The sequence below is a fragment of the Onychostruthus taczanowskii genome, unplaced genomic scaffold, assembly GCF_017590055.1.
Source record: "Onychostruthus taczanowskii isolate IOZ18803 unplaced genomic scaffold, ASM1759005v1 scaffold76, whole genome shotgun sequence".
Lineage (NCBI taxonomy): Eukaryota > Metazoa > Chordata > Aves > Passeriformes > Passeridae > Onychostruthus > Onychostruthus taczanowskii.
Window position 1 is genome coordinate 423,123 of NW_024505450.1, and position 14,916 is coordinate 438,038.

Genomic DNA, 14,916 nt, shown 5'->3' on the forward strand with positions numbered 1-14,916 from the left:
TCCCTGTCAAGATTTGCCTTGAAATCCTTTCACTTAAGCCCATGTACTTAGCTGGGGAGACGCTGGTCTTAACCCTCTTGTCTGCCAAGTTAGTAAATCCAGCTGTTTTGTAGGCAAATTGAAAGGTTTGGGTAATTTGAGTCTTTGGCACACACTACAGTAACAGGACAAGAGCAGAGAAAGAATAAAGGAGGTTTATAGGAAGGGTTTTCTCAAGAACAGGGTTTGGAAGTTGACACAGCTGTATGGTGTGAAGAAGGTGGCTGTGCATTTCACATTTACGGAACTGACACAGTAAATAAAGTAAAAAAGCACATGTCTTCAGATAATGCATAAATAAACTGTGAGTATACCTATGCATGTATGCAAAATGTTTTAAAATGCATTGCTTCATTCATATGACATGCACAGTTAAGGATCAGAAATGAAAGCTTTTATCAGCAAATCTGGGTAAGTTCTGATCTCATATTCCTTAAATTCTTTCGAAATTAATAAATCAACTTCCTTGTCAAAGCATTATTATACCACTGCTTCTCAATTTACAGCAGAAATAATGCTGCCTCTCTATAAAAGAGCTACTAAACATCTTACCCAGGGATTGTTGCAGGAAAACAATGACAGGTACAAGATGGTTCCTCCCACACAATCTGCTAACAGCAGCAGCAAAATCAGAGATCATTAGACAAACTAACCTGTGGTGTCATCCCGTGGCAGATATACATGATTGGGATATTCTCTGTGTCTGGCCCTTGATCAAGGCACAAATCACTTTTCAGGGAATTCTGCAGCTAAAATAAACAGAAAGAAAAATAAATCAAGCAAGTTTCACATGAGAAAAAGATGGTGTGATTACTTTCTTTTCTTTGAGAAAATAAATTGTACGTAGTTGAGGAAGGAAATATGCAAAATTAAAATTTGTTGCAGTGAAAATCTTGAAGAGAAAGCATCTGGACTAAATTCTTCCTTGCAGATAATCTAGCACCACTGATTTCAATAATGTTGCACAAAGTTTCAGGCAGGGTGTATTTCAAAAAAGCCTTCAAAGATAGCAATAATTTTTTAATATATGTTTTAAAAATATTTAGTCTCTGGTACACACTATATACAGAACCTGAATTTATCCTGCTGAGCAAGACAGATGAGGTATTAAACAGCTTTTAAGAATCACTCATGAGAGTCTTCTGATTTCCAGAAATAATTCAAAAAACTGCTTTCAGCTGACACCTGGAGACTTCAGGGCAATTTTTATGCACCAGCTCCCCTGATTATTTTGGGCTAACCCATGCACAGCAACAGACTGCAAAGTACTTGGCCCTGGTCAGCACAAAGCCCTGTGAAAAACCTGGGCTCTGCTGAGACAAGAGTTTTCTGAAAGTGAAGTGCTAAATTAATGAGCACAGATAGCTGGGAGAGTGTGAGGACAAAGATGTGGACTGCATACCCATGGACGTGTATAAAGGTGTTCAGTGGTAAAAGGCTGGCTCAGAGAACAGGACACAACTGCCTGATGGAGTGGAGATGTGGTTTGCAACCACTTGTGATTAACTGGGCAGTTCTGTCAGCTGTGCACAGGGGCCTCTCTTGAGAAAACCAAATTCTATCTTTAGAAAGGAAGCCTAGAACTGCACGTAAGAAGTGTGGACAAGCCAGAGGCTGAAGCCAGGCAGTGAATAAAATCAAAACCATCAACTCATCTCTACAAGACTTCCAGCTCTAAATCAAACTCTAAATCCAGTAATAGACAAGAAACGTCTCAACACTAGAGAGAAAATATGCATTAGGTATCAATACTGTCACTACTCTCAATTAGAGAATTAAAGCCTTGAGAATTACATAAAATCTTCTCTCGAATAAAAGCTCCTCTCGAACCTTATTCATAGTGTAACCATAGCCATGACTCTAATCACAAACAGATGTCTAAGCACCCCTCTCTATCCAAACCAATGATAAATATCAGCCTTATCTTATCCTTATTAAGATGTCTGGGTCTATCATTACCTGTGAGAAATGACCTCTCACTTTAAAATTTCAAAGGTTTATTAAACCTTAACAAACACAACAAATGACTGAATAAGCAGGAAGAGCATCGCTGGGCACCTGGAATTAAACCACCACATGCTCCCCCACAAGGTGGCTGCTCCACCTGTCATATGGGGTAACCCTGGCCCCTCCCAAAGCCTGTCACCAATTCTTCTTCATCTCCATTGGTGGAGACTTGCTTCCCTGCAACTTGACTGGAGGTCAGGTGTTGCCATGCCACACCTCCTGGTACCTAGCCTGCCTCCCCCACAATGCCCTGACTACCAAGCACATCCAGTGACAATACAAGCAGGAGGGGAAAGAGGGCTGTGGGGAGAACATATCACAATATACAATATACACAATAACTATACACCAGTAAAACTTCTCGTAACATGCACATAATATTCATCCCTTAATTGCAAGAGCCAGCCATTGCATTACCCATCTATAACACTACCTCTGTGTTTTCAAAACCTCTTCCATAAACTGCAATCCTAATGCTTGTCCTAGTGCAAATGTTATAAACTTTTCCACAACAATCACCATAATAAAGGAAGCAAAAAAAGAAACAAAACAGCCACTGACCTGTTAACTAATAACGCTGTTTCAAAATCTGAGGCCCAGATTCTCAGGAGCAATCACTTTACAAAATCTAGTGGCTTTGTGGCAACCAACAATTAGTCTGAGAAATGCAGTTTTAGCCTACCAAGACTTAATCTTAAAAACAATCAAAAATATAACAGACAATCTCTGTGCTGAAACCCAGAAATAATTATTGTTACACTAAATACAACAGCTTTTGGCCCAGTGACACTGCTTTCTTCTAAATAGGAGGGTACTGCACAATTCAGAAAGAAGTTTGCTTCCCAAATATTTACTCTGCTACCAATCCCAACCCTAGCTATATTCCACAGTATAAGCTAGATCTGAATGCTGCAACTATTTTCCTAACTCTCACAGAACACGAGGAAATGTAGGATTCAGGAAATAAATATATGGGGTGTCTCTGTAGGTGCCTATATCCTAGCCTTTACCCCCATTCTGACAGCTTTTTCAATTACTCAGGATTTTTTAAAATTGATGATAATGCTACAGTAGCAGTATCTCTATTTTCTAAAAAGAAAAAAAAAATGAAGCCAATTGATGAATAGAAGCATTTAGAGAATCAGAAAGCAAATGACTTGCTTTGAAATATCACAGCTTTCTCTGCTGTAAGATGTGCAAGCAAACAGCAAAGCAGACACAAAAGATCAGACATCCAAGTGATTCTTTTACTAGAAGGACAGAGGCACTTAATCTTGTGTCATACAACAGTATTTCATGAAACAGTGAGCTGTATATTTCAGGAAATGTGCCTTCTTTATCTATTGTCATAGTTGTCCACTACTCCCTTTGTGATGGTACAAATAGCCTGCCCCACACATCTCTCTCAGCTGGGATAATCATGTGCATTATTGGGCAGTACCTAAATCACAGGATCATAGAATGGCTTGGATTGTGTTTGGGGTAGGGTTTCTTCTGTTCTTTCCTTGTTACCTGTGGAATTTCTTCCCACTGAGTTGCTAAGAAGCACTGATGGCTTAAATACCGAAGGGGGGAGTGCCTGCAGTCAAGGAGACTGTTACCAGCTCCTTGGTTCTGTTTGTTGTTATTGCCATAGTTATTGCTGTTTTGTTTTGCCTTGATATAGATACTGGTAAAGAACTGTTATTCTATTCCCATATCTTTGCCTGAGAGCCCCCTTAATTTTAAAATTATAATAATTCAGAGGGAGGGAGGGGGTTTGCATTCTCCATTCCAGGGTAGGCTTTCTGCCTTCCCTAGCAGACACAACCAAGACAGGTTGGAAGCCACATTAAAGATTATCTCATTCCAATCCCCTGCCGTGGGCTAGGACACCTTCCACTACACCAGGTTACTCAAAGACCCCATCCACCCTGGTCTCAAACACTTCTAGGGACAAAGAGTCCATGATCTCTCTGGGCAACCTCTTCCAGTGCTTCACCACCCTTACAGTAAAGATATTTCTTTATTTGATATTTCTTCCAAATATCTAATTTAACTCTGTCCTTGTTCAGTTTAATGCCATTCCCTCTTGTCCTATCACTATACATCCTTGTGAGAAGTCCCTCTCCATCTCCCTTGAGCCCTCTTTAGGTACTGGAAGGTTGCTCTAAGGTCTCCCCGAAGCCTTCTGTTCTCCAGGCTGACCACTGCTCAGTATTTCTGTAAAAAACTCTTCTTACTCTTTCTGGCTGATGAAAATCTCTCAGCAGAGTATAAAATCACTGTGGCTGATTTTCCTTTTGACTTGCACAATGTGGAGTTGATCCTAAGATGAGCAGTTTAGTTCTTACACAGTCCTTCCTTTATTTATATTGTATCACTTCTACCTGAAAAGATTTTTTTTGTCCAGAGCCACCTACAAGCAGAACCATGCAGTAGTTACCTGCTATACCTCCTTCTCCTCAGGAAACTCCACACTTGATTGGATCACAGCATCAGGGCAATTCCATGGTGTGTGTCAGAGGCTCTTTGCACACAGGTGTGATTTAGGCATATGTTCTGAACTAATTTGGGAGGTAACCATTAAGTCATGCATTTAGCAATGACCTAAACCTTTGCTGGAAGTGCTTTTCTTGTATGATTGTATGAAAAGCCAGCATGGTTATCTTAACCCATCATCACAGGGGCCATGGAGCTTCACAAGATGTACTATCCCTTCACTTGCCAAAACACAGCAGCTGCTCTGTGGCACCCTCAGGGCTCTTCCAGAGCCACATTGACCAACTGCACAGCTCAGTTTTCTGAAGACAAACCTTTCACTTGTATGATCTGCTCTCACGTTTTCTAATTAGGATTGTCTTACAAAAAGAAAAAAATTAATTCAAAGGAATCAATTTTTGTGAAAATGACAGTGAAAAGGACATCCTAGGTCTACTACCTTATTATGGGCCTGTTTTAATTTAGGCTGCTCATCTTCCATGCCATGCACACCTGCCCTCTCTGTTTGGGGCCCTGCCAGTTTCCGAGGGGCAAGAATTGCTTCTGCCTTAATTAGCCCCATGAAACTCAAGCATGATTGCAACACAGATAAGGGCACTACTGTCCCACAAGTAATGATGAGCTCAAAATGCATGGATTTAGCTGCACTTTCTGTTGGATGCAGCATAATTCTCGAACCTCTCTAGCAGTGCTTTCTACATGGGTCAACTATGTGAGATTTGGTTAACTTGGAATGTTAGTCTTTGATTGTGATGTCTGTTCTGGGGTGGATCAGGATTTCCCTTAAATGGCTAAAAGTCTAAAAAGGGAAAGCATCAGCCTTTAACAGTTGGATTTGATTATATTAAAGGTCTTTCCATCCTAAATGACTCCATGATTCTAAATTAAGATCTGGCTACAATCTTAAGAAAGTTGCAGTTGAAATACTGAGTCTATTTTGTGAATTCCCCTGCTGCCACAAACCTGCCAGCTCCAATGTGTCTCCAAAATCACAGCTTGAGTATTTCTGTGTGGAATGCAAGCCATGAAGCAAACAAACAACAAAAAATCAGGGAGGAAGGTAATGTTCAGGACATCTCAGCACAAATGACAGCAGACCAGCTGTCTCTGTCGACTAACCATATTATTTAACTAGTGACTCTAAATTGATCTGATTCTTTTACTTTGAGTCAGGCATTGTCTTCATTCATTACTTCCACTCTTACACCTTTTTCCCCCATGTCTGGACAATGGAAAATGTAAACAAGATCCTTACCACCCCATAGGCGACGGTATCTGAGTACATTCTCATTTCTGGATACACGCTGACAAGATACCACCTAAAGGTCTTGCACTGGAGCTTTTTCCTTAGGGCCTTCCTCTCTGAAATATCACCAATATCAATTCCGGAGTCCTGCACATGAAACAAAGGGCAGAAAAAGCCACAGATACATCAGTGATACACTTCTGTGTAAACTATACACCCAGAGTCTCCCTCATTGCAGAACCACAGAATAAACTGAGTTGTTAGGGACCCATCAGGATCATCAAGCCCAACTCCTGGCCCTGCACAGCACCATCCCCAAGAGCCAAACATCATTTTGACCTATAACAATAAGCACATTTTGGTTGTGAAGTGAGTCTGTTACCCAGACATTCCCCAGAAGTGCCCCAGTTAATTATGGCACAGTTCACCATGGCAGGGTCTCTTTCGCAGTCTGCTTTGGTGAATGGGACTACTCCTCCTGACTCCAGTGGGGTTTAGATCCAGTTTCCAATGAATATCACCACTGTTCTCTAATTTCCTGGCACTTACCAAAACCAAAATGAATTGGCAGGAAGTAGCAAGTTGCCCTAGAAACATGGGCATTGCTGGTGTCCCACTGTGGCCGAATCAATAGTGTATGACACTTTCTGGCCATTTCTGAAGCCTGGGTTACTGCTTGACTGCAAAGAGCAGAAGCTCTGCTCACCTCTCTGAAATAGTACTTATTGAAGTTCTCTTGAAATGTAAAAAGAGAAATTGTTATTTTTGTTAAAAGCAATTGCTGAATATTCTCTCCCGTAATTTTTATTCTCCTTTACATTTCTGGCTAACCTAGTTTCTACTTTTCATAGGAGCAGATCACAAAGCATGACTTTCATAAAGGCCCTGTATATACAATTCAATAATTTATCACATCAAAATCACACAGCAGAAATTTTTAGAGACGAATCTAAGTGCAAATCTGTGCCTGCTCTTGACAGGAAGTAAAATGAAACATTTTGCTCCACGCTGTGCTCAACGACTTTTGCCTCAGAGCAAAATGCAGGATAAATACATTTTCATAGGGAAATCTTATAATCTATCTCCTTAAACAACAGCCTTTACTGCACCATGAACACCCCAAAGATTTTGACAAGATTTTAAAAAAACACTGAAAGCACTGCGTTTCCTTAGTTACACAGAAAAAAAAAAAGGTATCTGTGTAAGTATCTATATTTCTGAGGTGCTGAAATAACCACTGCATCCCAAAGCACTGAATTAATGTTAATCTGGAACAAGTATATTTTCTTATGGAAGCATTTTTTAACTAAGATAAAATTGAATGCCACATTGGCAAAGTATGCTAAAAAGTAGGAAACAGTGATCTGGCATTCACAGATTAGACATAGCAATTTTTTAAATGGTGACTCCCCTTCTCAAGCCCTACATCATCCGTAAAACTTTATGTGGAAATACTCCTTAAGTGGCAATTTTTTTCTGAATTTTGCAGCAAATGACTAAATCAAGAGGCTGTAGTGTGCTGAAAGACAATTGATGGATCTCGTGAAGAAATCCCACTCATGCACCACTCTGGCTGCACTTGCCAGTGTATCTGACACTTGTGTGAAGGGAAGGAGGGTGCCAGCACACAAGCATTCCACTTCAGGCATTAACAAGGCTTCCTAGAATCAAGTGCTAAATTGGTCCACTGCCTCCCAAATCCTTTCTTTTGCAACCCTGAAGGCACCAGCGCCTGTTTCCTCAGAGTTCACAGTATAAGAAAGAGCATTAAGGGCCTCAGTAATCACATCCTTTCATGCAGCTGGAGAAGAAAAATAGCTCACACTAGCACACTGGCTTTATCACCACCAACAAGAGAGTGTGTTCCCCAAAGCTGAGAATATCATGGGGAAAAAAATCCCAACAAACAAAGCCAGAAGCACAGGCACAACACACGGAAAGCGCAGTTCCTGATTCTGGGACTTGAAGAATCTTTCCTCTGTGTTTCAAGTGCTTTTCTGAATCTATTTATCCAAGTGTCAATGATGCAGATGTCACCATGGCAGCAGAGGTCTCCATTTGAAAACCTCAGTACTCCAAAGAGAAGCTCACAGAGATCCCAAGAGGGCAGTCACAGCACACTGCAAAGTGCACCTGACTCCTTTGGATTATTGTTATTATTATAATTATTATTATTATTAACATTGTTATTATTATTATTAGTGCCCAAAGACTAAAACCTTTTGAAACATCTGACTTCTCAGAGATCTAGGAATTCTTCCATGGAAAAAATCAGATCCCATGTTTAACACTTTGGAATAACCTATTTCATGGAAAGTCCTGGCCACTGTAACTAAATACATTTCTATTGCCTACACAGTCCATTGCCAGTATTCATTAACTTCCAGATAGAGAATTACTCCTGTAATTGTCCAGCTGCAACTTATCTTGCATTCTTCATGAATTTGATCTCTAATTGCATTCAGATCTCAAATTTGCACAAAATTAAGCAACACCACCATCACCTCTGGATGAATATGATGTAAATCAGTGTGTAGTGCTGTACATACCCATTAGCAAAAGGAATTTCTAAGTTTTGTGTTAATGTTCTGTTTGCAAGTCAAAAAACTAAAACTTGGATCAATCAATGAAGATGAAGCAGTCTTCAAGAAAATAATTAACAATATTAAATAGAAATTTAAATCTACCAGGCTAATCACAAATAAAATTCATTTGGAACTGCTTTGACTTAAAATAAGGAACCTTTTCCTGTGCAAAAATGTCTTTATTCTTGTATGGACTTCTATGCAACTACTCAAAACAGGGACATGTAGAGGACAGTCTGGATTCCGTGAACATGGGACTTTCAGAAAAGTCCTTTCCTTATCAGATTAGAGAGGATTTTTTTCATGGTCATAGCAAATTGTGTGGCTAATGCTGCAACCTAAAATAGGACAATGACTTCCCCACTTTGCCAAAATTATCAAGTTTTAATCACGAGAGATGGAAGAAGCTACTGAGAGCAGCTGAATCAGCATCAGCTTTCATGTATTTAGCTGATTTTTTGTTTCTAACATCTTCTTCTAATTAAACTAAAGGAGAAGTACAGCATTTTATTTCTTGACACAGAAATTGCAGCAAAACCAGTTTCTCTGAACTGTTGTCAAATTAGAGAGATTTTATTAAAGAAAAACTAATCTGCCATTTAATTTAAGTCTAGACTATGCTTTTGCCATAATGATGAGAGCTGTAGTCTGAGTTAAACTCCAAACTCAATAGAGCCATGCTTCCCAGCTTCTAAGTGTAAACAATCACACAAATTCTGAGTAAGTACAGTCCCCTTGCTCTGAGCCCTTTAGTTCATAGCTGTTCACAGATTAAATACCATTGACTACAGAAATGAACAACAGCTAAAATCAAACTGAACTCTGGCATTGGCCATCTGACATTATCTATTCAATACAATGGATCAAGCAGTACTCATCCATGGAAAAGAAATCAGGACAAACAGTCCAGTGCGGAGTTGCAACAAGAATCTGCAACATGTCATGACACCCACCAAGCTACCCTCACTCTAATGTGAAATGCTTATCAGACACCCCACACTTGCATCAATGGATGTCAACACCCCCTGGCAAATCTCTCCACAAATCTGATGGAATTGTAGCTCTCTATGATGGTAAACAGGAGACTAAAATTCAAATAAAGATGTGCAATGTAGATTTGATGGTTTTTTCCCTCCTGTATTTCTGCAGCTACTATTTTAAAATATCCATGAAGAGTCGTCAGTGAAGAGAATGAACTTGACAAGAAACTAATTTTTAAGGAAGCACAAAAAAATTATTCTAGAATAAGACACAACTACATATATATATATTTATATGCATTTGTGTATGTATGGACATATACCTTATGCATGTTTGTGAGACATAAATGCATGCATACATACAAATAAAGTCCTACCAGAAAAAAATCAAAATTCAGGGTAGTAACCAAAATGAAAAGGATCTAAAGCCCAAGCTTGGAAGCACTGGTCTCTGTGACTCACCTCCTGGGGAATGTTCCAGGCCATATAGACATGGCTCTTAAACTCATCCATCCAGACCTCAGCCACCCTCAGAGCGTTCCTCCGGACGTGAGCAGTCAGATCCTCCGTGTATGGTTTATGAGCTCTTTCAATGTGGGCAATCCTGGAGCAAGGCAGAACCTCAACACTTCCTCCACACTGCCACACCTACAGGGGAAAAATAAAAGGACATTCTGCTAGTGGCAGCTCCTTGCACCACTGCTGGCCTCCAGCAAGCACACTGGAATTGTTTTATTTCATTGTTAGAAAGGAGAATAACCACTCAAGACTTCTTGGGCTATAAAGAGGTTGTGAGGGGAGGGTTATTGTAGCCGCAGCTCTCTCCATAGAGAGCAGCAGGCACAGCTTTCCCAGGCATTTTCCATGTGAGACGATCAGAGAAAAGAATGAGAAACAATTCTTATCTTCACTTGCTGCACTTGTTGTTGTGCACATGTGGAACGTGTTACGGAGATTTGTTTACCAAAGGGTGATTTCTTGATTGGGCACTGGTGATGGCGTTTGGATTGACTGAGCAACGGGATCCGTCTGTATCGGACTGTCTGAAGGGTGATCGGCTTCTTAATTAGTGTAGTATAATATAGCATAATAAAGTGATTGATCAGCCTTCTGGAATCATGGAGTCAATGCTAATTATTACCCGACTGGGGGCCTACGACAACAGGTTATTACCTTGCCTTACCATAAACCATTATTGCTACTTCACCTTACTGCAGAGTTTCTACATTACCAGTAGCCTCTCATTGCACTCTGCCTGGATCAATTCAGTTCTTTCCAAGATTATTAATAAAATTATTTATAGGGCATTCAAAACAGTAACACCTGGTTCAAGTTTTAAGCCTTGCAAAACTTTTCTCTGAGGTTCTGCACAGTCTATACCGGACCATACATGCACTACCCAGAATCTCAAACTAGACAGTTTGTCATAATAGGGAAACTAAGCCAAGCAGCTTTTTAAGACTGCTGAAGTTTCAGGTTCCATGAAGATGAGGACTATAAATGCACCTTATGCTTTACATTTAACATGGTTGAGAAAGGACAGGTCTATTCCTTTTGAGAAGGAGAGATGAAGACCGAGACTGCCTAATAAAAATGTTGTGTGAACAATTTCATCAGAAACTACTCTTATAATAGCTTCGTTATGTAGGTTACTCTACCTGCTCAATTGGATTTCAGTTCTGCCCACTACCACAACTGAGCTAAAGTACACAGTATTAATCATAATTACTGCTTTCATTTCTGATTTACTCCTTCTGCTTTCAACAAAAGAGAAAACCACTTTGGCAAACTTAAGAGTCAGTGAAGTACTCGAGTTATTTTACATAGCAGCTCTTTTTCTGTGTATCTTGTACCATGTAAGCTTCCTAACAAGATCAAGGCAGCCCATTCATAACGGTTGAGTGGATGCTGCTCAGGTGAAAGACCAGATGTACCCAAACTGTTTGATTCTGCTGAACAAGTACCTGGGTATCCCAGAGGCAGGTGTACTCACTGAGAAGTGACAGAGTTTGCCTTATGATACTGCCAGCAGAGACTCCTGAGGCTTGGTACCTCATACTAAGAGAGCAAAAACAAGGGTGCTTCTTTCTTGTACACTCATCCAGAGGATCATATTCTGGTCTCCCTCCTGGTGGCCAGGGATGTGGGCTGGAAAACCATCCTGTTCTGGAGCTGATCTCAGGCCCCTCAGATCTCTCCACCCTGTAGGCATACGCTCTACTGAGGAGGCACTTTGTTCAGTCATTCATTTTATATATTTAGACATCTGGCTTGAATACAGCATTTAGGCATTTGGCAGCTCCTGAGAGCAGAAAATGTGGCATGAATTCAGAATGTTTACAAAGCTTTTTTCTGAACTGGTGCCTAATTGCATTCAGCATATGCTGGGAGAAGAGATAGAGCCCTGGTTTGCAGAGATCTGTGGGAAGGGAGCTAACCCATGAACCTGCTGTACCATCAAAAAGGGAGCTGAAAAGACATCAGCACATCTCTGTGTCCAGAACCTGGAAGACCATTAGAGTAAATAAACATCATCATTATCAAAATCAGGGCAAAACTGAGACGATCATAAATATTTAAAAATAAATATGCAACTGATGTGGCACAAAAATAAATAATCCAGAAAAAAAATGTGTGTCCTGTCTTTCGAAATATCATATTAAGTGGGCAATCCAGTTTAATGATCTAACAAAATAATAGTTTGTCAGACATTTAATTATAAATGGCCCACCTACATCTCGTAATAGAGATTAAATGTGAAGTACCACCAGGCTGTGCTCACACAACGCCTGCTTTCAGTCCAAATAATTTCTCAGTACAGCATGGACATCCAGCTATAAATTGTTTCAGAGTTACTCACTGTACACTGCCTAAATTAGTATCATAAAAGACAAGGAAGATGCAGAGATGGTCATAACTTAGCCCAGGACAGGGCAATTCACAATACACATGCACTGTGTGCTCTGCCCAGCCTCTGCTCATTCCAACCAGGGATGGCCTGGAGCCAAGGCCAGCAATTGAACACCAAATCTTTTGTGGGGTTTTCAGAGCTAGGTCTCAATGCTGTCTTGAAAACAAGTTAAGCCAAAAAATTCATAGTCTACAATAAGCTGAATTTCCAAGCAAATTTCTAGGAACTGAAATTTTGAAGAGCAGAGTCATGTATAATTTCAACATTGATTCAGTTATCAGGAAACTATGATTTGACTTAATAATGAAGTGAGATGTTTTCAAAAAACAACCTGAGATGACCAAGTCCTTAACAGAATTTGCAAATAAAAATTACCCACTACCTGAATAAACACCAGCTAATCAATTCCAGCGGCCGTTACTTTCTCCCAGACGCTGTCAGTCTTTGTTCTATTTTCAAAGACTAATTAATTTATATCAATTAATTAGATATCAATACAGAACTGCTAAGTTGCATTAAACAGTTTCAAAACCATATTATTTCCAAGAAAAGATTTTCTAAAATGCACAAATTTAGCTACAGCACTCAACAAGGAGCATGACCTTAGATACAGACTATGAAACCTTGCTGAGTGGAAGCAGAGGCAGTGCTTTAAAAAGGCAGAAAGTACAATCCTGACATGCTCAGCTGGTCACATTTGGGACAAGCCAATGTCCCTTCTCTCTCCCAGTGTTCTTTGCCAGTGGGATTGCAGTCCAGCAAGAAATCTCTTTTTCATCCAAATGTTTCATTGCATTTAGGGGGTGGTAAGTTGTTGAAAAAAACAAATAGAAATGTAGGAAGCAGGCATTAAAGTAGGACCTTCAAATGACATGATGCTCTCCTGGAATCTCATGGAAGTCAGAAACCTGAGCTCCCTAAAATATGCAAAATCTCCAGTCAAGGAATGAAGGTCTTTGCTATTCATACACCAAATACTACACTGAACTGCATGCATGAATACTAAACAATAATCATAATTAATTGCTACAAAAAGCATCAGGTTTTTTAAAAAATTGTTCCCTGATAATATTTTAAATAATGGAATTTCTTGCAGTTTCTTCCCCTTCTAGACCAAATGTTCACTTGAATCTGACCACTCCTACCTTCCCCCCTCTCTTTCGCTCATTTACATTAATCCCTGGTGCTCTAACCATTGTATTGGAGCTATTGTGGATAGTTGGATGGTTGTTCAAGAGAAAAACCTTGATATGGTATAAATCTCACATCAGAACTGCACAGGAAAGACTAACTAATTACTCTGACCAAATACCTTTCAGTCAGATACAATTTTTATGGCTTTTTTAAAATTAATATTTTAATACTAAGAAATACATTTTCTCAAAGACTCTACTCAGAGGGAAGCTGAGAAGCCTTTTAGAGTGGCCTGTTCTTCATCTAATAAAATTCCTGTAGACAAGAAGGAATAGCAGTTGAAGGGTTAGTTCCTCGCAGCTTCACACATTTCCCCTGTGGATTTTGCAGCTATTTCTGCTGTCATTAGCAATCTTTTTTCAGGCTTTATCCACACTGAATAGCACCCTTCTAGTTTTCCTGGACTGCTATTTTATTTGATAGCTATAAACATATACAAAAGTTAAAAATCAGCAGAGCTTTTTTAAATTATCACCCATGGCTTTAGGAAGAAGCCTAAAGATAAAAGCTTCAAAGACTTTGTCAAACCACATGGAATGGTTTGAAGTTAAATGTTGTATTTCTGAGCATACTGTGGCTGCAATCAGTAATACTTAATGACTAACCTACTTGTACAAATTGCAAGGAAAATACTTGATTTATTTCCTAAACCATGGTTAAAAGGAAATTCAGCAACTTCTCCTGTTGCCCATGAAGATAATTTACCTATAATAGGCAAGCAGTGGAAATTACCAGCAATAATCTCAATATCCTGCCAAATCTTGAAATATACACATGCAGTTGTAAAAGATAACATATGCTTTTATCACGGTGACACAATGAATAGTAATTCACATGTCATGCCATAAAAGCATCAATTGCAAAACTGTACCAACAGGCCTCAGACTTTGCCTTAGAAAGTTCTGAAATGTGATCAATGTGGTCAGTGTATCTTTGGGAGTACTGTCCATGATTGCTGGAGTCTCAGATAGGCAAAAGGTTTGCTTTACTCTGGAGGAATTTCCTGAGGTTCTGGTCCTGCTGGTTTACATTGCAAAAACAGTCTTTCAGGAAAAAAACACAGCAACTGGAGCTTCCCTTCCAACAAGCTCTGAGCCCACTTCAGTGCGTTTTCAATGTTCCCTTCCAAGGCAGCCTGAGAAAGGGCTCTTTACTCTTGAATTTCCTGAGGAGGTTCATATATTTGGTACAGCCCCAAGAAGGGCTTAGAGAGATCCTTCTTCTTGAAAGAGCTCCTTGTTCCTTCATCACTACCCAAAGGTAGCAAAATTCCATAAAAAATTCTAGGTCAAAAGAGACAGTAGCAGTGCCAAGGCAAAATCTTACAGAGCTGAAAGACAAAAATCAGCATACCACATGACCTAAACTAAGCAAATCAAAGGAGAGATGACAGGGACATGAAATGAGTACAGAGAATCTGTTGGAGGAGGGGTGAGGGGGAATGGAGGGGAAACTCCCTTTTAAATCTTCAGT

General features: G+C 39.8%; 1 protein-coding gene across 2 annotated transcripts in view; it reads right to left on the reverse strand.

The window, feature by feature from the left end:
- Nucleotides 1-14,916, reverse strand: part of GALNT18 (polypeptide N-acetylgalactosaminyltransferase 18) — a 210,774-nt gene that overhangs the window by 44,611 nt on the left and 151,247 nt on the right. For both annotated transcript variants that reach the window (XM_041423272.1, XM_041423271.1), the window contains exons 8-10: nt 9,801-9,986; nt 5,783-5,920; nt 693-788 (exon numbers count right to left, since the gene is read on the reverse strand). In XM_041423272.1, coding sequence (XP_041279206.1) covers nt 693-788; nt 5,783-5,920; nt 9,801-9,986 — 420 coding nt within the window. The remainder of the gene's footprint in view (nt 1-692; nt 789-5,782; nt 5,921-9,800; nt 9,987-14,916) is intronic.